The following is a 21,736-nucleotide window of genomic DNA, read 5'->3' as shown; positions in this document are numbered from 1 at the left end:
CCCCCCCTTTTCTCAGCAGCAGTTTTGGCTGACCCTTGTGCTTTTGGGACAGGTCAGAATGTGTCACACAGGTGACAGGTCTTGTGTGGGCATCAAGCAGACCAGGTGCAGTGATAGTAAATGAGGCTGAGCTGATTTATGCTTTCTGTCAGTTGTCACTGACATATTTGTAGTGCCCCTCTCTAGCTAACTGCAAAGATTACTTTTGTCTTCTTTGTGAACTGTAGGGCAGGAAAGGCTTGGGAACAAGTTTGGAATGCAGTACATGAGGAGAATAAAATACAAGCAGCTATTCAGCCCTGTTGTTTGTGCTTTGTGTGGATCTGACATAAGATGTTTTCTATTTGTCTTGTAGAGCCACTGGTAATAATTTCATAGCTGTATGTTCTTTAAAAGCATCTGTACATTTGTGAAAATACAATATGTATGTTTTCCTTGATGCAGAGGATATAGAGACATTGCCTTTTAAAGCCATTGGGAAGTCTCTGTAACCAGTATGTACAATGCCAGGAGCAGAGCAGTGTGTACCATGGCATCCCAGCAAAGATCTCAAAGCTCTCTTTTACCGGGGTAGAAAATAGGTTTTCAGGAAGCATCTACAACCCATTTCTTGGCTGTGTTTTGGTGTGAGCCGTTGCTTTAGCTCACTTAATCTTGTGAGTGAGTCATTCAGGTCTTAGGGCACAGTGTGAGGTTGCTGTTACTTAAATCAAGATGTCCACAATGAGATTTATTAGCTCAGGGACCAGGATGTTAAAGGTGCAGAAAGCTGGAGTGACAATTGCTCTGTGAGTGAGATTTGTTGGTTTACAGATCCTGCTTCTTTAAATGCTCCTTTGACAGCTTTTTGTCAGTCATCTCATGAGTTTCTCAGGAGGGGAAAACTGGCAACAATCTGTCTCCTTGAGAAGAGGAGCAGGGAGAGAATTTATACCATGATCTCATTATTTTAATTGTAGCATGTTCAAAATCTTGTAAAACATCAGAAGTAATCAAGGAAACCTCTAGGAGCCTTGAAGCAGAGCAGGACAGTGAGGAAACGAGACAGAATATGCTTTTGTACATAAAACATTTCAGCCTGACATTCAGCAGGTTTTTGAAACCCTGCAGGCCTTTGACTACTAAGAAAGGAAAAGCTCTTCCAGGACTGGGCATAATGCATTTTGCTTCCAGCCCTTCTCACTTTTGGTCCACTTTGCTTGCCAGAGTGAAACCAGGCTTAAAAGTTTAGTCTGGGCTTAAATCACTTCAGACTTGGGAGGAGCTGCGTTCAAGACCGACGGGCTGAGGCAGAATGTGCTCACCTTTGCAGCTCCTCTGTGCATATCCAAGGCACATTTGTACCTTCTGAGATGAGGCAGAGGTGACAGTGCAGGGATGAGCTGGCAGGGCACATGTGAACCGGGACATGCAGTAGCTGTGGCCCAAATGCTCCCAGCTCAGGCTGTGGCTCTCAGTTCACAAAATATTCCTGATCTTTTTGATCAAGACCCATTCACGTGTGCCTAAGTAATATGTGGATAGGCATAAACTTAACAACACACCTAAAAAGAAGCAGAGCCTGCTTTGGGAGACAAGAAAAAGAGTATTTCTTCTGCTTGCATCTTTATTGGTCAGATGAAAGTTAAGTGGAAGAGAGGGCTCTGCTGAAGTGAGCAGAGTCTCCTGATAATTTCAATGCTGACAGTGTTCCTCCAGTCAGTTAACAGATTTCTCCAGGTTTTCTGTGCCAGGTGAAAATTTCCTCATTAAGAAGAATTTATTCCATTTTTGCTTATCATTTATTGTCAAAGGGGGTGGATGGAGTTCCAAGGATGACGGTGGAATTTTAAACTAAAAGCAACTACAAATCAACACTGGAAGCTGAAACAGAGTCACAAGCAAGGTTGGGGAAAGGCTTGTTTTGTTTATAAACTGCAGAATGATCAGGGGAATTCAGCTTTCTGAGGAGGGGAACAGCCATTTAATAATCATGGCAGAGTGCAAAAGTCTAATTGTCTGGGTTTGAAGGTCTATAACTCCTGACTTGCATTTTGCAAAGGCAAATGTTAGGAAGAGGAGCATTATGGAAGCCTGAAATCATGGTTGCTGGTCTTCCCTTGTTTCAGAATTGATTCTAAGCCAGCGAGGCGGTTTAATCTTTGGAAGACTTTTTGCTCTGTGTAGGAAAAGTAAGTGATGCTCCAGGGAAAAGTGGGAGGCAGTGATGTAAGGCTGGCTCATGTGATTTTGTGTATCCAGGACTGAGAATTTTTGTCTTGGCTTTTTGTGCTGGATTTCTGGTGAGCTTGAAGGGTTATTTGCTCTCAAATATTCAAAGAGATCAGCCTGACTCTGCTCTTGCTGGCTTTAGTGTCTCCAGCTTGTCTAAAGGGCTGTCTCTGAGCAAAGGCAGTGGGAATTGCCCCTTAAAAATTGTCACCTCTTAACCTCTGCATCTCTGTTTTGCTAGCTGCAAGATAATACTGTTTGCATGTTTCTTTATATTATTTCCATGAAAGTTGAGACATGAATGCTAAAATTTACCATGATTAGTAACTGGAAATTATTCAGTTATGAAAATGTGTGTCCAGTACCTGTAGAGAGGCAAGTTGATTTCCATACCAGTGCTGATGATTTTCAATTCTCTGATTCAGCTCCCATTAAACGTGGTGGACCAATTCTACTGATTTCTTCTATCATGCTTTAGGAGTAGCAGAGGAAAAAATGCATGGAAAAAACGCATGGTGCCATTTCCCCTCTAGGAACTTGTCTTCTCTCTATAGTATGCTGGTTTTCCTGTAAAAAACTAGTTACCTTCTGCATGGATTAGTAAGTGGCCTAACCTAATTTAAGCTGCTAGCCCAAGGCAAATGAATCATGGTGCAAAATAATCACTGCTTTTGTTCTACCCTCCCAGCTGGGAGGGAGGGTGACAGTGAATGATATTGTTATAATGAGATACAAGAAATGGAATGAAAACAAGCTGCAAATGAAGGCAATTTGCTGTCTCTGACAGTAATCAAATGACAGCCAGCTATGTGTGTTCCTGAGGCAGAAGGGAGGGAGGGCAAGGGAGTAAACGGCTCTGAAAGAGGCTCATTTTCTTGGGGTCATCAGGTCCACTCACTCAGTCTAAGGAGGCTGAGTCCTTAATAGCCAGTGACTGCTAGCATCAGTTTTGACAGAGAATTGGTGGAGTTTGCTGTATTTTCTTCTGTAAAACACATCCATGCCTTCAGTTCCACACACATCCATGCCTTCAGTTCTGGTGCTTATGATTTGTGTAAGAAGTCCTGCCTCTGAGCTGAGCTCAGAAAGCAAAATGGGCTGAAGGGAAGCAGAGGAGTTTCTTGTGGAGGTGTTAGAGCATGGAAACCATGAGTTTTAATAGAGTGTTGGTGCCACAAAGTGGGTCTTACTTTGGAAAATCCAAAACCTGGGAAGCTCAACCTGCTTAGGCAAGACTTTTTAATTGGATCAAAAATGGTTTGGTTTGAAAGAGATCTTAAAGTTCATCTCATTTCACCCTCTGCCATGGGCAGGGACACTTTCCACCTGCCCAGGTTACTCTGAGCCCTGTCCATCCTGGCCTTGAACACTCCCAGGGATATGGCAGCCACAATTCCCCTTCTGACACTGAGGAAGAGGAGGCTTTGCTGGAGTGAGAAGGGTGATGTGGTGCAGGTTATAGAGAAGATCCAGGGTGCAGGTGGTGCTCTTCTTGCCTGGAGTCCCCTGAGGGCAGAGCAGGCTGTTTGTGGGGCCAGGCTGGGACCTGGAGCAGAGGAGCTACTGTGAGTGTTTCTTTCCTGCAAATTCTCACCAGCTTTCCCTTTCTCCTGTGCTGTTGCAGGAAGGTGGAGGGCTCTATTTGCATACTCCAGGCCAAGGAGGGAGGTGGGAAATTGGGAAATTCCTAGGGCAAATCCTATATATCCAGGGTTCTGAACCCAAGAGTTTCTGGTTCCCAGTTGTGCTCTCAGAACAGCTGGTTCAACACTTGTGTGACTCTCACCTGTTTCACACTAGCCTGACTTTACTGAGGGCAGCTGAGCTGCTCTGTGCCTAAGTCAGGGTGGAAAATCCAGTCCAATGACTCTTTCATGCTTCAGCTTCCTGAGACAGTTCAAATAAAATGGTCTTACCCCTCTTCTCCCACACAAATGAAATAATAGTATTTATTTTAAAATACCATCAAGCAAAGGACATAATTCAAGAACTCTGATTTAGGAAAATTGCTTGTTTTTTAATCATTCCTTTTTCCTTATTCAGAGCTTGCTTGCTCATAAAATATTGATTTACTGGGCAGGCAGGAGTGCTCTTGGCAATGAAGATGTAAAGCAGAAGTGCTGATAGAAATACTGGGTTTTTTTATGTTTTTGCAAAAGCTAAGCTTAGAAAAGGTAGCTTAGAAAGAGAGGGAGGCCAAAAATATAAGGGTGGAGTCAAAACAAAGTGAGAGAAAAGCATAGAGTGAATGAAGAGGGAATGCAGAAGATGAAAAAATAATGAAGAGCAAAATGGACAGGAAAGTGTTGATCTTCAGAAATGGCAGGGGGGAAGCAATGTGTTTGAAATAAAGAGCAAAACTTCTGAAAAGCAAAACCAGGAGAACAAGAATGTATGGAAATATTGAGAGACCCTGGTTGTAAAAATGAATTCAAAAAGGTACCCCTGCTTTACCTGGTCAATCCCCCACTCCATTTTTTTAATGCAAGAAGCAACTAAAATACAGAAAAGGGTATATTGAGACTGTTACAAGAGAAAACCTACCTTGTCTGTGAGCCTCTAAAGGTCGTTTCTACTATGGATCTCTGAGGTGTGAGATGCTTTTTCCAAAGACTGGTCATTTCAGAAGGTAGGCAGAACATCTTCAACAACAGAAATAAAACTTGGGACAAACTGTAGGCATGTCTCCCAGCTCAGCACAGTGGTCACAGGGTCAGGGCACAGCTATTCCTCTGAAAGGCTCATCCCAGAGCTCCAAGAATTTCATGCCTTTGGTTGGAATGGGCAGCTGCAATGAGAGGCAGGAGATGGAAGCACATAATGATTGGTCCAGCCCAGTCTGGTGAGGCCTAGGTTTAAAATTTAGACTGAGAAGAACATAAGAGAGATATTAAGTTAAACTTTGGGCATGGAATTGTGGGTATACTGAATCCAAAAAAGGAATCACTTTGGGTGTTCTGTGGAGGCTGCAATGGGAAATGATCACAGTTTGTTGTGGTGTTGGGGTTTGACACTGGCTAGAAGCCAGGCACTCATGAAAAGCCATTCACTTATTCTCCTCTGCTATAGTTGAGCAGAGGAGGAGGAAAGAAAAACTAAAATGCTCATGGGGTGAGATAAGGATTAGGAGAAAAACATTCTAAGGGCAAAACAGGCTAAAAACTTAAAAGGTCTAAAGAAAAAAATATTAACAGAATTAAAAGTGGATAATGAGAACCAAAACAAACCTTTAGAACACCTTTCTCTGACCCCCAGTCCTTCTTTCTTTCTCACTGACAGTCCAAGGAGACAAACCATGGGGTTTTAGTCAATTTGTCACTTTAAAAAAAAAACATTCTTCAGTTTGATTAGGGAGGGGAGTCTCTTCTGTTGTCATGGGGTTTTCCCCGCAGGAGACAGTTCTCTGTGAACTTCTCCAACATGGTTCTAATTTTTACAAGTCCCACCCAACCTGCTATAGCTTGAGTCCCTCCCACAGGCAAAGCAGTCTTCCCACAACTGTTTTTTCCATGGGTCTTTAGTTCATGGGGTGTAGTCCTTTAAGGATGAGCTGTTCTAGTTTGGAAGCAAGGGTCTGCTTTTTCTGTTCAGGTTTCTCACTAGATTACAGCTTTTCAGCATCCACATACTCTAGTGTGAGTATCTTTTCTCACGGGCTGTGGGTGGACTTCTACATCCCCCCATGCACTTTATGAATTACAGGGAAAACCAGTTTGTAATATTCTAGTCCTCACCATGACTTGCAGAAGAATCTCAGCTCCAATGCCTAGAGCACCTCCTCCTCTCCCTCCCTCCTTTGCACCGACCTTATGGTCACCATTTTGTTCTCCTCATGTGTCTTCACCTTTTCCCTGACTCAGGAGAGAATTGGTGTCTGTAGGTTTGTTTGTTCTTGAATTTTATCAACTGAAAAGTTTTTACAGAGTTCTGCAGCACTGAAAGGTTGATCCCCTCCAGGCTCCGCATCGGGCAGTTGCTAACCACGCCTCTCCCTGCTTGTCATGAATAATTTCCAGTTTTCCATTGGTTAAAAGGGGCAGATTTTAGGGTAAAGGGCCAATAAGGACAAGGCAAAGTGGTGGAGGGGAGTGGCTAAGAGTTGGGAGAACCAATAGGGCAGCAGGGGTGGAGCAATGCTGTAACACTGGGCCAATGGGGATCAAGGACAGGAAGAACCTCCTGGGGAAGGTACATATATGGCAAACAGGGGCTGAACGGGGGTGGCACCAGCTGAACCAACCAATGGAACAGCAAAGCCTACCAGATATTAGCATACAGCTGCAAAGGCCCATGAGAGTGAGGGTTTTTCTCACTCTGTGCTGGGGGACATTTCTGTCCTCTTGCTTCAGCTCCTCCAGGCTTTAGGCATAAGTTCTTTGGTGTCAGGCCCCTGGGTCTCCACAGTTCATTGTGAGCCGTGCTGAGATGGGATGATGGTGGGAGATAAGCTGGGATGGTGATGGCCCCATGGCCACTCCTGGCTCTGGCTGCTCCTGGCCTCAGGATGCTCCCCCGGTGGCATGGCCCTGGTGGCCACACCTGGAAAGGGCCTGGTGGCCCTCTTACCACCCCTCAGAGGGGAGGAAGAAAGAGGAGTTGCGTGCATTTTTTCACTCTTAATTACGTCATTGCAGAGGTGCTGGTAACTTTTCTAATTGGGCCAGCCAATATGTCAATTGTCAGAGCCTTCAGGGATTAGCCCTGCTGGCCATAGTAGGAATTTTGAGGAATTTCTCTCTCAGAAGCAGCCTCTGTGACGTCCTCCACCTTCACTAAAAGCCAGGTTGTGTTAAACTAACACGTGGGTACAGTCAGCCTGTACTAGCCTGATGGGTCTCACCATGAGTCACTGATTCCTGTCTCAAAAATGCAGGGGAAGTGTTTTACTTCCTACTGCTTGCCATCTGCCTGCAGACTTTACCACAGAGGTGTTTACATGGGGCACTAGGGTAAAAAAGATGTTATATGTTTGAGTTTTCTTCCTTTTCTTACCTTCACATGCATGATCCTATACCAACTCTATGCAGTGTAGAGGCAAAAGCACTAATGTGTCTTCTAGTTATTCCTGTAAAGCCTCATGCAGAGGTGTTTTTCTTATTTAATCCCAGCAAAACAGTTCCAGAAGAGACACTGAGGAGAGCCAAACAGATGGGGTTCTCTGACAGGCAGATTGGGAAATGCCTGAGGCTGACTGAGGACCAGTGCCGTCAGCTGAGACTGAGGAAGAATGTAGTGCCCTGGGTGAAACAGGTATGTAGAAACATCACTAGGGTTTGGTGGGAGCTTCCAAGAGTGGCAGCACACCTCTGTGTCTTTAGAGACCCCTGTCTCTGTTAACATCCTCAGCAGTTCAGATCTTGATCTGAGGAGAGCACAGTTCACCCACGTAGCTGTTCCTTCTGCACTGCAGGCATCAGTGTAATGCCATGAACATTCCCAAAGAGAGACTCAGAGTATTCTTAGCCATATTCTTTGTGGCCGAGGGGGAAACTCAGGTGGCTTCAAGAAAAGGTTGAAAATGCTGGCCCACCATGGTAGAACCATGAAGAGCATATCTCTTCTCTCTTGGTAGTAAATTTTTACAGGCTAATACTTTATTTGAAGTGTGCTGTTGTTATGGGTTCATTAGCATGAGCCTAATGAGCTCATCTGGTATTCACAGCAGTGTCACTAGGTGCTCAACTGTTACATTTAAGGTATGTTGGTATTAAACTGCCACCAGCTGGTTTTCTGTCCTTAAATAGGGTAAAAAGCCCTACCCAAACTACTGAATGTTTCTAAAAGAGTTCATCTGTATCCTCAGGCCTAAGTCATCTTCTGTTCCCCAGCTGCTGTTTTTCTTCTGTGGCTCACCTGGCCACAGGAGCCTGCCTGGTCTTGCAGTGTATTCTTTCAGCTGCATATGGCACTGTAGTGCTGGGTTGATTTGTGTGCCAAGGTACCCTTAATAAGGTCATTCCACTTGTGCCTGCCTGTGTGCCTTCAAAGCATATGTTTCTTCTTGAGCCATGAAGTACAAGTCACAGTATCAGCAACAGTAATGAGCAGCAAACACATGGTGCTAATGATGTAAGGTCACTTTCTCCATGATTCACAAGGATTTGGACAGTCAGTGGGGATTCCTGGAAGTGCTTGAAGTTTGGACAGATTTTTAAATGGTGTAGTGCATAAAAATTCATGTCAAGACTGCTTTCATATTGTTCCCTGTTCAGTGTTCTCTGTAGATGTGTTTCATCCAGGAAACTTCAGCAGTCACTGGTGACACAGATGGACTGGTTACCAAGTATAACATGCCATGAGTAGTTGACACAAACAGTTTGTGGACCGCCTTTATGGGCAAGTTAGTCTTCTGGGCTCTCTGTTGACTAATTACATAAGAAATTGTTGAAAACTACATATAAAGGGTAGTTTAAAATCACTCCTGCTTTGTGTAGCATTTAATTATCAAAGCATGAATTTTATTGTAACATAAACACATAGTAATTGTGCTGCCACTCCACAAGACTCCTAAGTGATATTGTGTGTGTGTTTGTATTCAGTGTGGGAGTAAGATGGGGTCAAGAGCAGAGTCTGAAGATTCCAGACAGCCAAGTTATAAAGGACAGAAGACCTGGAGGAATCCGTGTAATATACTGAACAAACTAAAGAATCAGGGCCTTGGCAAACAGGGGAAAGTTCCTGGGCTGTGTTTCACCGAAGAGGTGCAGAGCTAAAGCTGCAGCTTAGAAAGAGATGGTAGAGTGTGGTGTTGACTGAGCTGTAGGGTCAGGGCAAGGCCAGGCATATGCTGTGTTAACAGCACAGGACAGGTCAGGTCACCTCCTTAGGAGGAAAGATACAGCATGGGAAAATAACAGGAATGAAACAGCAGTAGAAAGGGAAAGAGGCAAAAGAAAAGAAACCAAAAATCTGCGTGTAGGAAAGATCTTGCACTGGCCAAGTCACAATCTCCCTTTTTTCCTTGTACAGATTGACACCCTGGCAGCAGAATACCCAGCGGTGACTAATTACCTCTACGTCACCTACAATGGGCAGGTAGGCACCCTCAGGAACAGCAGTCTCATTGCTGTCTGGTCTGATCTCTTTTCCCTATGCCGTGTGATTTCTGGAAATCATGCAGATGCCTCAGTCTCTGTAGCAATTCTTTTGGATGGTTTTACATATAATCCCCTTACAGCAGGCCTGGAACTTTCCCTCACTCCAGTCCTGATCCAGTGCATTTACAGTTAATGCCCCAGTGTTGTTAAGAGCCTGTCATCTATCACCTGTACATGCACAGCTGGGTGCTGGGAATGCAGAAGTCATACTTCCCTTATCTCATCCTAACATTATTTTTATATGAAACTTCACAGGTCCTTAGGCTGCTTGAACAGCCATATTAAAGGTGCTGTTTCCCTTTGCAGCACTACCAATTCCAGGAGAGCTGCACTTGATTTACACTGCAGTGAGCAAGATCGCACTGGAGCCCTGAAGGATCAGATTGGTGGATTTGGGCTGCACACCAGAAACTGTTTATTCTGAAAAGCACAGAGTTAGGTGCTGTGGAGTACAGATCCTAATGACTTTTTGTCTCCCTTCCCAGGAACATGATGTAAAATTTGATGACTGTGGAGTGATGGTGTTGGGCTGTGGACCATATCACATAGGTAAATCTTCCTTACAACTCTTCTGTTCTTGTCCCCTCAAGCCTTCTTTGGATATTCTTGTGGTTCCTTAGTTCCTCTTCTCAGATGGTGAAAAAACCGTCCAGAGCACAGGTCACAGGACATCAATTCCTTACAGAAGATTTGCCTTTTATACTTGCTTGGAGATTTCATTTCACGCCCTGGAAAAAAGCGGGAGAATTTTATTACGTTTCACTTGGTACTTAGTTCTGATTTCCACAAAGTTTTATGGGATTTTTTTAATCTTACTTTTTCTCATGTTAAGGTCCTGACAACCTCATACCTTGTATAGAAGTTTGTTGCTCCCATACCGATTTTATATGTTTACTGCCAGCTTATGATGATATTGTCACTATGCATTTAACAGCTCTAAGTGTAGGTGACTCTGAAAATATTTTGATCTCTTCAGCTGCTTCTGTATAGGCAATTCCCCGTATGTTGTTTTTTTCTTTCAACCCACTCAGATCATTATACAGAGTAACAGTTTCCTCGTGGCTGTGAGGATTGGGTAGACAGACTCTGCTGAATTCTATATGTGATGACTTTCATTTTCTCTTTCCACGGATCTCTCCAAATAGCTTGGAATTATTGACAAGGAAAATTTTACTTGTTTCTTGGAAATATTTCTGCCCTGCATCCCCCAGAACTGGTGATGGGTTATGAAAGCTGGAACTGAAAGCTACATCCATTTTTTTTGCTTGGATGGGAGAGGTCATATGCTGCACTCCTGTTGCTGTTTGTAGGACATGTCTTTTTGAACTCAGTTTCTAGTGTGAATGTTGAGATGACTGAAATCGGGCACAACACTCCATGATTTATCTTATTTTTTGTGAATGATTCTGCTGTTCAACAGGCTGTGTGGCAGGGCTGCAAAGAATGGACAGGATGGCAGTGTTATTTCATAAGTTGATGGAATGAATGTGAATACATTTTGTACTGTTCACCTAAAACTCCTCATTGCTTAGAATAAACATGCAGGTCTGTCCTTGGTCTCACTTGCTCTGCAGCTTTGATTAGACCCATCAAGACCATCTTTGGAAGAGGTTGTAACCAAATAAAGGCTGCTAGGGGAAACCATTACTTGGACCTGTAAAATATTTTTTTTTCCTAGGTTCAATACCCAAGTTGGGGTGGTTTCTCTTTTGTTTTGGGTTTTTTTGGGGGGGCTTTTTGGGGCTTTTTTTTGAAGGCACATAAACAGTGTGCTTTTCCTCTGATTTCAGTATTGTAATCAGAATTCAGTGGGATCAATTCAGTATTCTCTTCCAGGTTAGAGTGCTCTGTAAGTTTTCAGGTGTGCACATAGACTCAACGTGATTGAAAGTGAGTTCAAAACCATGCATGTACTGATGTAATAATTGTCTCCTGAGGAGCACTGCCTCCTTATGTTACAACAGTCATTACTAGTAATACTATTTGTTTTCTGTCTCCTCTCTTCCCATGTTTGGATATGATCATTACTGCATGTGCCTGGAATACACTTAACAGCTGTTCAGCTGTTTTCCCAGGTTGTATCTGAAGCAGTCAGATGAGGGCTCCAGATGACCATTGTGTTCCAAAGTTGAGGTTTCTTTTGCATATAAAAATACCTGTGTAATGGAAAGGGAATACAAAAACTGAATGAGCATCTGGTGTCCCTTCTGGGAAACATCCAGGTTCAGACCTGATTTTCCTCTCCTTTCTGTGGAGTTTTAACTGAAGCTTAGGCATGTTTTTGAGGTTCTTGTTTGACAGACGTGGGAAAACAACTTACGTGCCTGTCAGGGAGTGACCTGTGCCAGCCATCAGTTTGTGACTAGGTGATGGGGGCAGCAATTAAGCACAGCCTGAATTTCTAACATATCTTGTCACACAGTTATATATAAAAGTAATATCAGTGGTTAACGATCATGTAATGACTGTGAATGCTGCATGATGAGGCCAAGGTATTCTTGTAAACTGTAAGCATAACCATTTAATGATGTTCTTTATTGTGCACCATTCTCTGTAGATGTTTGAGCATAGAAATATACGGGGTAGTAGCTGTTTGCACAAGTCTGGATTCAAGTGTTCCCTGGAGCCTGCAGCATTGCCCAGGCACCAAGCCCTGGTGCTCACTCAAGCTCCCTCTGAGCCTCTTTCCTTTAAAGGTGGCCTCAGTGCTTACTCAGGGTTTGGGATAGCAGGATGTTCTTGTCCCACAGTATTGCCATAGTCACTGTAGCTTTTAAAGCCTTTGAAGCCACAGAGTGGCTGTACAAAGTGTTGTTCTGCTGATCTGCCTCACCTGGAGTCAGTGTACAGGAATGTCATACCTACTGAGGTGTCATTCTTCTGTTGTTGGTTTAGCTCTTCTGGAAGGTAAAAACTACCTCAGTCTTCTGTTCTTCACACCACATCCATGCAAATGCTTTGTGTTTCCTGGAGTAAGCAGCATTGTGTTATAATAACAGGAGCTCAATTTAGTTTATCCCACTCTTCAGTTTATCGCAGAGTGCGTGGGTTGGGAGGCAGCAGTGATTAGATGGAAAGCAAGAGCACACTGAAGTGTTTATGAGCACAGGATGACAGACATGTTAGAGAGGTCTGTCACTCCTGAGCAGCTGAGCCAACTTACCTGTTGTGCTTGGAAGTTCACGTTTCATGGATGATTAATTTCCATGGGAGGACAATTACATTTCTGGCTCTGAGCTGACAGGAGGCCATGCTGGCTTTCTTTTATTTATTTTTTTTCCTTCTTTAAGCTCGAGTGCTGACAATATCTGTTTATGTTTTCTTCTCTGCATCCTTCCTTTCCTTGCCCACTTTCCTGTCTCCTGGCAGGCAGCAGCGTGGAGTTTGATTGGTGTGCTGTCTCCAGCATCCGCACGCTGCGTCAGCTTGGCAACAAGACCGTGGTGGTGAATTGCAACCCAGAGACGGTGAGCACGGATTTTGATGAGTGTGACAGACTGTACTTTGAGGAGCTGTCACTGGAAAGGATCCTGGACATCTACCAGTATGAGGTAAAGAAAAGCAGAAGCACTATAAAAAACCATGAAGCAACCCAAACTTCTCAAAATTCCTGTCACTAGCTTGCCAAGCAGCTGGGGGTGAGGGGAGAGAGCAAAAGCTGTTTGCTTTGGATCTCAATGTCGCATTTTACACATCGCTGATGCTCCTAGCAGGCTGCTCAAGAAGGAATGCCAAATAAATATTAAATTATTTTGCAAGATGCCATATTGTGCAATATTTACAAGCAGGCTTAATTTGCTGCGCAGACATTTATCGCACAAGCTGCTCTGCCCTTGCACTGCTGGGCTTTAGCAGTTGAGCACACCCTTGAGTTGAAGCACAAGCCCTCCACCTGGAGCAGTTGAAGGAGTTCTGTGCATCACGCCAACGTGTGCTCAAGGACCTGCAGGCTTAGCCTTGCAGTACAGTTGGCAAGTGGATGTGGTCCAGCATACAGGCAGGCAGATCAGGGAGGGGCATTGGAATTGCCATGAAACCATAAAATGTTCCAGCTCCTGATCCACACATGGCACTCGTCTTTTAGCAATTTTCAAGTGTTCAGAAGTGCTGATCTAAGAGATGGAGGAGAGCCCCAGACATATTTCATAATGAGGGGATATGTAATGTAAACAGTTGGCCCCAATATCGAAAATGTTGATTTCCAGCGGATAACGCACTCATCTTGGATTTATTCCTGAGGCCTTTAAAGGTGCTTTCAGGAACTTCATCTACCCTGAAATTCACCATGAGTTGGCCATGTAACTTGGCAGAACCTGGATCATGTTAAACTTGAGATTTTTCTTGACTCCCTTTCCTGGTATATGAGGATCTGAGCTCATCACCTTTGTGAATGGGTGCAAATTTCTAAAATGGTTTTATAATCTGGGCATGTTTTGATCATTCCGAAATTTGGAGCCAGGCCAAAACACATCAGAAATTAAGTCTCAGACTCTAGGCTCTGTTCTTCAGCCATTTGCAAAATACTGTCTATGACCATTTTTAAACTGCATGTCCATACTTTCCTGTTTGTACAGGTTGTTTTACCTCTTCTTTAAATTTTTGTAAAAACAAAGAATACTACTGGAAAACATAGATTTTCAGGAGACCCAAAGATTCTGATGGCTCTCTGGACTCTTAAAGGTTGATTTTAGAATGCTTTAGGATTATCCATGAGGCTCAGCTCTAAAAGCACTGAAATCTTGTTTACTTAACAGAACTGAACTTCTGAGCAGGGGCGTGGAGGAAACTGGTGTGACAGTTTGTCAGACAAATAACACTGATGAAATACAACATCTAATTACTGCAGGATCAAAGAGAAGGTAGAGATAGGTGATGAGGGAGCTCATTTCCACATGGAGTGCTAGTAATTAGCAAGTTGGGTAAGAAAAATATGTGAAAAGAATACTGAATACCTATTGAAACTTGCATTATCCTGCTTGTCAGAGCAAGGCTTGGCCACTTGGATGGGAGTCAATGCAGATCTCCAGGTCTAATAGCAGCATCCTGTCATACCCAGAGTTTGCAGAGGATTCTGCTACTGTGGCATGGGTGTGAAAACAACCAACTGGATGTTTGTGCTGGAAGTGTGAAAGCCATCAGAGTCTGAGCCTAAACATCCAAAATCAGTGTTGTACTATCTAATAATCCCCAAGGTGAATACTAAATGCAAATAGTAAAACCACTTTTCTTCACCAGCGACATAAGGTAATGGTATTATTATGTGTAATTTGCAAGTAGGGAGACTGAGGAGTAGATAGGAGTAGATAGGTGTGCACAGAGTAATGCCAAAGAACCTGGGTAGAGCTGGGGACAGAGCCCAGACCTCCAGCAAATAGTAGTCTAAGATATATTATTTGTTATATGTAATTTCTTTAGAAAAATGAGTGAGCCAAATGCTAATGTCCTGTTAACAGAATACTTCCTCAGGCAAATGCAGTTGGAATTCAGCCCCTAAGAAAAAGATCAAGTTAAAAATGAATCTGATTCTGAGATCCTTCACCAATCCTTTAGATAGCCATCTCTCCCAGCTTCATATACAAAGCATGAGCAGTGCCATGATTTCAGGCTGTTCTTTTAACCTCTCCTGGTCATTTGCCTCCTCTGGTGTTTCAATAGACAATGGACTGTTGGAAATAACTGAAAAGTCATGGATCATTGGCAAACTGTATGTAAAAACATCAGCAAGCAATGGACACAACCCTGAGCACTTAATAGAGATGATATTTCAGCTCCCTAAACATTTTTAGGATGAGCAGCAGAGCTTGGGGAGCTATTAAGCCCAAGTGAATGGGTGCACTGATTTGTCCCCACTTTTCTGATTAGATAAATTAGGCTGCATCAAGGAGAGAGTTTACCAACAGGACTGGGAAAACTGGGAGCTGCCCACCAAGAAATGCACACAGCTTCACACAGCCCTCTGCCAGGGATGTACTCAGCTGTGCCCCCTCTTTCTGTTCCTTGTGTCCTCTTTAACCCCCAGCTGACATTCACACCTACAGTGACTCATCCCAGTCTGAGCTCTGCACAACAGAGCTGTTCATTGGAGGAAAGTTTAATTTACTGTGAATGTGCAGTTATGTGGTAGTCTGTGAGGACAATAATTTTTTTAAAAAATATAATTCCTTTCCTCAGATTTATTGGCTTTTTGTTTCCAGAGAAGATGTTCCCTTTTTATTTTAATATCTATCTGCTTGAGGGCCTCTACTGATTCTTTTTTGTGTTTCGGAGATTATTCTGAAACAATTCATAAAAGTAAAGGAGGCTCCTAGGTACAATTTTAATGGTCTAATTTGTTTTCAAACTCGGGGAAAAAGAAACCCCAGCACTATTACTAATGACATAACAGCAAGGTAGTAATAAAAGGAGCGATTTTTGTTATAAAGGGGAAAATAATTCTCTCTAGGCTTCTTTCACTAGACTATGTATTCCATATATTTTAAAGATATCTAATGGCAAGGATGTTATTAATTTTCTTCATAATTAAAATATGGCTGATGACAAAGTGCTGTGCAGTGGGGTCCCTTTCTGCCTGCCCACATTTCTCAGTGGAGCACTCGTGTTCCCTGCCAGGACAGTGGTTGCTCTTTGAGTGGGAACATGCTTTGGGAAACAACAGCAGAATTTTAAAGAAGGAAGTAAGCAGCAGCTAGATTCAATTTATGGTTCTTCTTGAGTAAAAATGAGTCTATGATTCTTTGCTATCTCCTCAAATAAGGAATCTCCTCTGTCTCCCTAAGGCTGAAGTCCCTAATTCTATCCCAACTTTGATATAGGCAGTATTTAGATGTGCAGTAACTAGAATTGTTTTAAAGGCACAAGTGAGCAGCAGCTGAGGAGAAGCTGTTAGCTGGGAGACTTCACATATGTCAAGGATACATGAAAATGTTGGTTGACCTTGGAAGCTGTCGTGGTTTAAAAGCAAAACGAGTGAGAGGCTCCAAGTCAGAAGTACAATTTAATAAGAAGAAAGGTAAAAAGGTAAAAATAAAATAAAATAAATGCAATAACACAAAGGACCACTGACAGAGTCAGAATACAACCTGAGCAGGATGGTGGAAGCAGTCCAGCTGAGGTGCTCTTCCTGAAGCAGTGATCCTGTAGAAAGGTCTGGTAGCTCTGGTCCTCTGGAAATCCAGTGGGTCAGGGCTGCTTGCACTGTCCCACATACCAGCTTATATCCAGGTGGGAATGCTTGGCTCCTCCCCCTGGGCAGAGCATCTCATAATAGCATGAGAAGTGTGAAATGGGTCCTTGATGGCCCATTAACAGAGATAACCCCTGGAAGGAGTTACCTGTGAGTCATGGGCCAGGCGTTGATGGGCCATTAGCAGAAGACAGCCCTACACTAGAGCACTGCCCCACTTGGTTTCAACAGTTCATGAAGATGGTGATAGAATAAATACTTTGTGTACATCCTACACTGCAACCCAGGACAGAAGCAAAGCTACTTTGACTTGTTACCCTCCTTCCAAGCTGCAAGGAGGGGTTTGCTAATTCACACTGGTTCTTATCCATGTGGGATGATAAAGGGCCCAGGGACTAGAGGGAGTTACTCTGGTTTGGATGGGTCTGGAAGCACTAAGGCATAGATTTCTCTTCCAGGGTGGAGATGGTGAGCTCTGATGTCATGAGACAACCACTTCGGAGCACAAAACAGCCCCTGGCCTTTTACACTGCCTGTCCTAAGCTCTTTCAGGTGGTTGCTGCTGGCCAGCAGCATCATGGCATCCCATAAGTGACTGCATAGTGAAAAGGAAAAAAAATAATTCTCTCAGGCTGTGTATTAGCTTTCTGAGCAAATATTCTTGGGATGGTAAGTGCTGCTTAAATGCCAGACTGTTGGATCTTGGTTATGGTAGGAAATTACCACATCAAAGCTGGGTGGGGGCTGTACTAGCATTCATCATCTATTTCCAGTCACTTCCAGTCCATCCTGCTCTCAGTTTACAGTTTTGCCACTCCAAAGCCCTTTAAGTCACTGATGAAGGAATTCCTCTTCCAGGAAGGCCAGTAAGGCTGACCTTCCTCAGGAAAAACACACTTGTTAATTAAAAGAACATTGCTCTTCTATCTTTTAGAGCCAAGCCATGGATCACTTGATTCATGTTTCTCGTTTGTTACAAGTGGGTAAAACTATAAAGCACATTTGGTTCAAAAGAACTCTTCACTGGAGCTGTTCTGTGGGCCAGATTGTCCTTCGGGCAAAGTTTCACCATCTTTAATTTGGAAGTAAAGTGCTCTTTGTTGTAGGTACTCTAAGGCCTTTTCTTGTATTGAAAATTTTCACACCTGACTAGATGGTACTTGAAAGCATTAGGGGTTCTAAGTAAAAAAGAAAAAAAGCCCATATTTGCACCTGTGGAAAGGTGTGTGTTAGCAAGCCAGATCACCTGTCTCTTCTTATTTACTGTTTATTATTTTCTCACTTAAAATGCACTGCTGCCCGTGACAGACGTGAAATGCTCCGCTGTGGCTGGAGGATGCTGTGCCACCTGTTCTGCCTGTGGAATTGGAGTGCTTACAGATAACCTGTGTGGAAATCAACACCTGTGGCAGTTTGCTGAAATGCTTGCTACCATCCAGGGCACTTCCAGAAATGAGGAGCTAGTCAGGAATAGGGAGAATTGATGACAAAAAAGGCCTAAGTGTATCCATAGCTTTGCAGACTGTGTGATATGTTGGGCTCTGTTGATTTAGGATCTGCTTAGCTTTGTTACACTCCTTAAAGGCTGGCTTCTGGGGCTAGGAAAGGTGGTTTGCTTATTGAGTAGCAGTGCTGGCAGAAAAAAACCCCCATAAATTCCAGTTGTTTCCAATTGGATCTCTGCTGGAGGTTACTGCCTGGCATCTCTGGAATAAAAAAGATTTTGAATGAATGTTTGCTCTTCTAAAAATCTCTGACCATGAGCATGGGAGAGGCCGTTTTCTCCAAGAACTAGAGAGAAGAAAAAGAAGACCTCAGTATCTTGTTTGTTCATGCTGCTGGGTCCAAAGGCCACAGCAAGCAGGAGTGTAGGCTCAGTTGTAATGTCCACATGTGTAGGAGCACATGGGAAGGAAACCTGACCCCACAGGGCAGAGTGCCAAGGTTTGTTGGGGTGCAATGCATGTTCCTCGTGCAGTGCCCTTCCTCTGGAAAGCAAAGCAATGTGTGTCAGCTCAGTGCTTTATCCTCACTGGGAAAACAGAAGCACCTAAACGTGAAATGCAAACAAAGTCACAGCCTGTGGTTTAAGCAGGACTTATGGGATCATGGATTGATGTGAAAGCTGCAAACTTCTCTGGTTTCTTAGGGAATTTGATCTCTGGTTATTGGTGTGTTTTGAGTGATATTGAGGAGGATATTGCTGGTATGGGGAGGATACACACTGCAATCACACTTTGTAGCCTGAGTGCCTCTGGATCAGCACAATTATGCTAAAATCAGAATGGCTTGAGTTGGAAAGCACCATAAAGATCATCCAGTTCCAGCCCCCTGCCATGGTCAGGGACACCTTCCACTATCTCAGGTTGCTCTAAGCCCCATCCAACTGGCCTTGGACACATCCAGGGATGGAGCAGCCACAGCTTCTCTGGGCAGCCTGTGCCAGGGTCTCCCCACCCTCAGAGTAAAGAATTTCTTCCTGACATCTAACCTAAATCTGTTTTCTTCCAGTTTAAAACTCTCCATCCTTGTCCTGTCACTATCTGCCCATGTAAGAGGTCGCTGTCCTCTTTTTACATAAATTCTCTTTAGGCTTTGGAAGACTGCAGTGAGGTCTTCCTGGAGCTTCTCTTCCCCAGGCTGAACAACCCCATCTCTCTCAGCCTGTCTTCATGAGAGGTGCTCCAGCTCTCTGATCCTCTTTGTGGCCCTATGATGTGTCTTTGTTCACAGCAACCTGAAAAGGGACATAATCTAAATACTGGATTTTTGTTGTGACAGCTCTTCCTATTAAAATAACTCGGACGTGATGGTTCTCCTTTCTGTCTTCCAACAGGGATGCAGTGGCTGCATTATTTCTGTAGGGGGGCAGATTCCCAATAACCTGGCAGTGCCACTGCACCAGAGTGGAGTGAAGATTCTTGGCACAGATCCTTTAAAGATTGACCAGGCAGAAGATCGTTCCACATTCTCAGCTGTCCTGGATGAGCTGCATGTGGCCCAGGCTCCCTGGAAGGCAGTCAGCACCCTGGTGAGTTGGGATGTGCATCTGGGAAATGTTGGGATGTGCATCTGCACAGGAAGGGCTGAGTCACTGATACATTTCAAGATTCTGAAGGCATTTGGCAGTTTTTTATTGCCCATGTTGAAGAACTCTTTGATCCCTATAAAGTGATGCTACAGCAGCACTGGCACTGGGTGGAAACTGGAAGGGAAGTGTCTTTCAATCACCTCACATCAGACAGCCTGGGATAAATATCCAGGAGAAGTTAGCACCACTGACAGGCTAGTCTAGATATCCTGCTGGGCTGGAGATCTGCTCTAGCAGGTGGAGATTGCAAAGGAATAGAGAGGTGTTGGCACTGCTCTTTTCTCCCGGTGAAGCTCTATGGACAGGGGAGGTCTGAAGGTGACAGCTCTGAAACCAAGACGTTGTGTGTTACATTCAGTGCAGGCTGCACTCCCCAGCTTCTTTCCCCTCATCTTAATTCCTAGTAAAGTGCAAAAGCAGTTAGAATTGGAATTTTGGAATGACTTTAAAATAGTTTCTTGTTTACAGCATGTTTTTCCTCCCTTTAGAGAGATGCAGTTGAATTTGCAAGGTCTGTGAGTTATCCATGTTTGCTGAGGCCCTCCTATGTTCTGAGGTAAGGCTCATCTGTCAGAACTCAGCAATGTGGGGTATGAACTCCAAAAACCTCTCTGAGACAAGGGGGAACAGTTTTAGGGGATGTGTGGAAAACTCTGTGCTAGGTATATTAATGAGACAACTCTTCAAACCAATTAATAAAGCCAATGGATCCCTGAAGTCCATCAGTCACAGATCAAAGGGAGAACATAATCATAAGAATGTCTGTTCAGCTGTATTACTTTTTCCATATCTCAAGGCCAAAGCCAAAAACCATCTGTGATGTTCTTTCAGGTTCCTGAGCTTGTTACCTGTGCAATTTAGTCAGAAGATTGTTTGCCACCAGGAAAAAGAGAAGGGAACTTGCTGAGGCTGTTTATTGAGATGGGCATCTGTTTTCAGAAAGTGCATCTTTTGAATTCAGCTTCTTATTTGCCAAACTTCTCTGCTTACAGGCATGTTTTATGTCCCTACACTGTGGCAGCTGCTTCTCATTAAACAGACATTGTAGAGAGTCCCTCATTTCCAACAGCCAGCCAGACTTTTTGAGGAGGTTACACCAGCACATGCACACAGCAAACTCATAAGTTGTGAATGATTGCTCTTCTCTGTGAGAAGTTTCTTCATAGCTGGGTGACTCAGCACAGAGAGGCAGTTTGCTGGGCACAGATTACAAGTGAAAATAAATTGGAGACAGGATCCTTTTCATATGAAAGACACACATATCAAAATGAAGAAGCTCCATATCCATTTTTGGGGGACAAGCACGCTTTTTATTTTAAAAGAAGAAAAGGAGGAGGGTTTCTTCAGCTCTGAAGGAAGTATTCTTTAGAAGAGACTCCTGAATGTGACTTTTCTGTCTTGTCTCTAAGACTTACAGTAGTGTTTCAAGCAAAGTTAGAAAACAGCCCTCCTGTCAGGAGTAAAGTTGAGTAAAATATAAGGTAAAAACTGCCCCTGAGGTAATTCAGACTGTTAGGGAACATTTCTTTTAGCTGTTGTTTCCATCTGTATTAAAACCATTATAGGCAATTTCTGTGTTAAGTATTTGTTAGTGCAGGGTAGAGGGACTCCAGGGAGAAAGATGAAACTGGAGGATGACTTGAGGAACAAGAGTGTGAAAAGCCCTAGCACAGCCCTTGCCTGTTTTCTGTCTGCAGAACAGCAGCAATCCACAGCTAGATTTCTTCATCCTCTGAGCAGATATGACCTTTAATATTGGCCAGTTTCCTTGGAAAACTAAATGCCTTTCCCCAGCAGTTAGGTACTGTGTACACCAGCTCACATCCTCAGTGGTACTGCTGACACAAGTTCATGGATTTGTTGAACTTTTTGATTTACACCAGCTGAAGAGGTAAATATAATCACCTAGGTAGCTGTGTCTATTTGTCCTAGGATAAAGTGCCTGATTTGTGAGATAGATCCTTCTTCCCCTTTTCCCCACAGCCTCTGTGGGCTTGCCCAACAAACCAAAGGGGGAGCTGGGCATCAGTGGTAGAAATGGGAAATGTAACATTTTTTTTTATAAGATTCTTGTCTTTAAAAGGGAGTCACTTACTCTGGACCCATTTTTGCAGATCTCAGTTATTCAGATTCATTTACTTTGAATCACTTTAC

General features: G+C 43.6%; 1 protein-coding gene across 1 annotated transcript in view; it reads left to right on the top strand.

The window, feature by feature from the left end:
- Positions 1 to 21,736, top strand: part of CPS1 (carbamoyl-phosphate synthase 1) — a gene marked incomplete at both ends in the record, with an annotated part of 91,654 nt that overhangs the window by 48,316 nt on the left and 21,602 nt on the right. The window contains 6 exons of the mRNA XM_083865821.1: positions 7,320 to 7,461; positions 9,181 to 9,246; positions 9,794 to 9,857; positions 12,678 to 12,859; positions 19,328 to 19,522; positions 20,071 to 20,138. Coding sequence (XP_083721947.1) covers positions 7,320 to 7,461; positions 9,181 to 9,246; positions 9,794 to 9,857; positions 12,678 to 12,859; positions 19,328 to 19,522; positions 20,071 to 20,138 — 717 coding nt within the window. The remainder of the gene's footprint in view (positions 1 to 7,319; positions 7,462 to 9,180; positions 9,247 to 9,793; positions 9,858 to 12,677; positions 12,860 to 19,327; positions 19,523 to 20,070; positions 20,139 to 21,736) is intronic.

The sequence above is a fragment of the Zosterops lateralis genome (assembly GCF_965231275.1).
Source record: "Zosterops lateralis genome assembly, chromosome: 7".
In the NCBI taxonomy this organism is placed as follows: domain Eukaryota; kingdom Metazoa; phylum Chordata; class Aves; order Passeriformes; family Zosteropidae; genus Zosterops; species Zosterops lateralis.
Note: the sequence above shows the minus strand (reverse complement) of the source record. Positions and strands in the feature narration are given on the sequence as shown.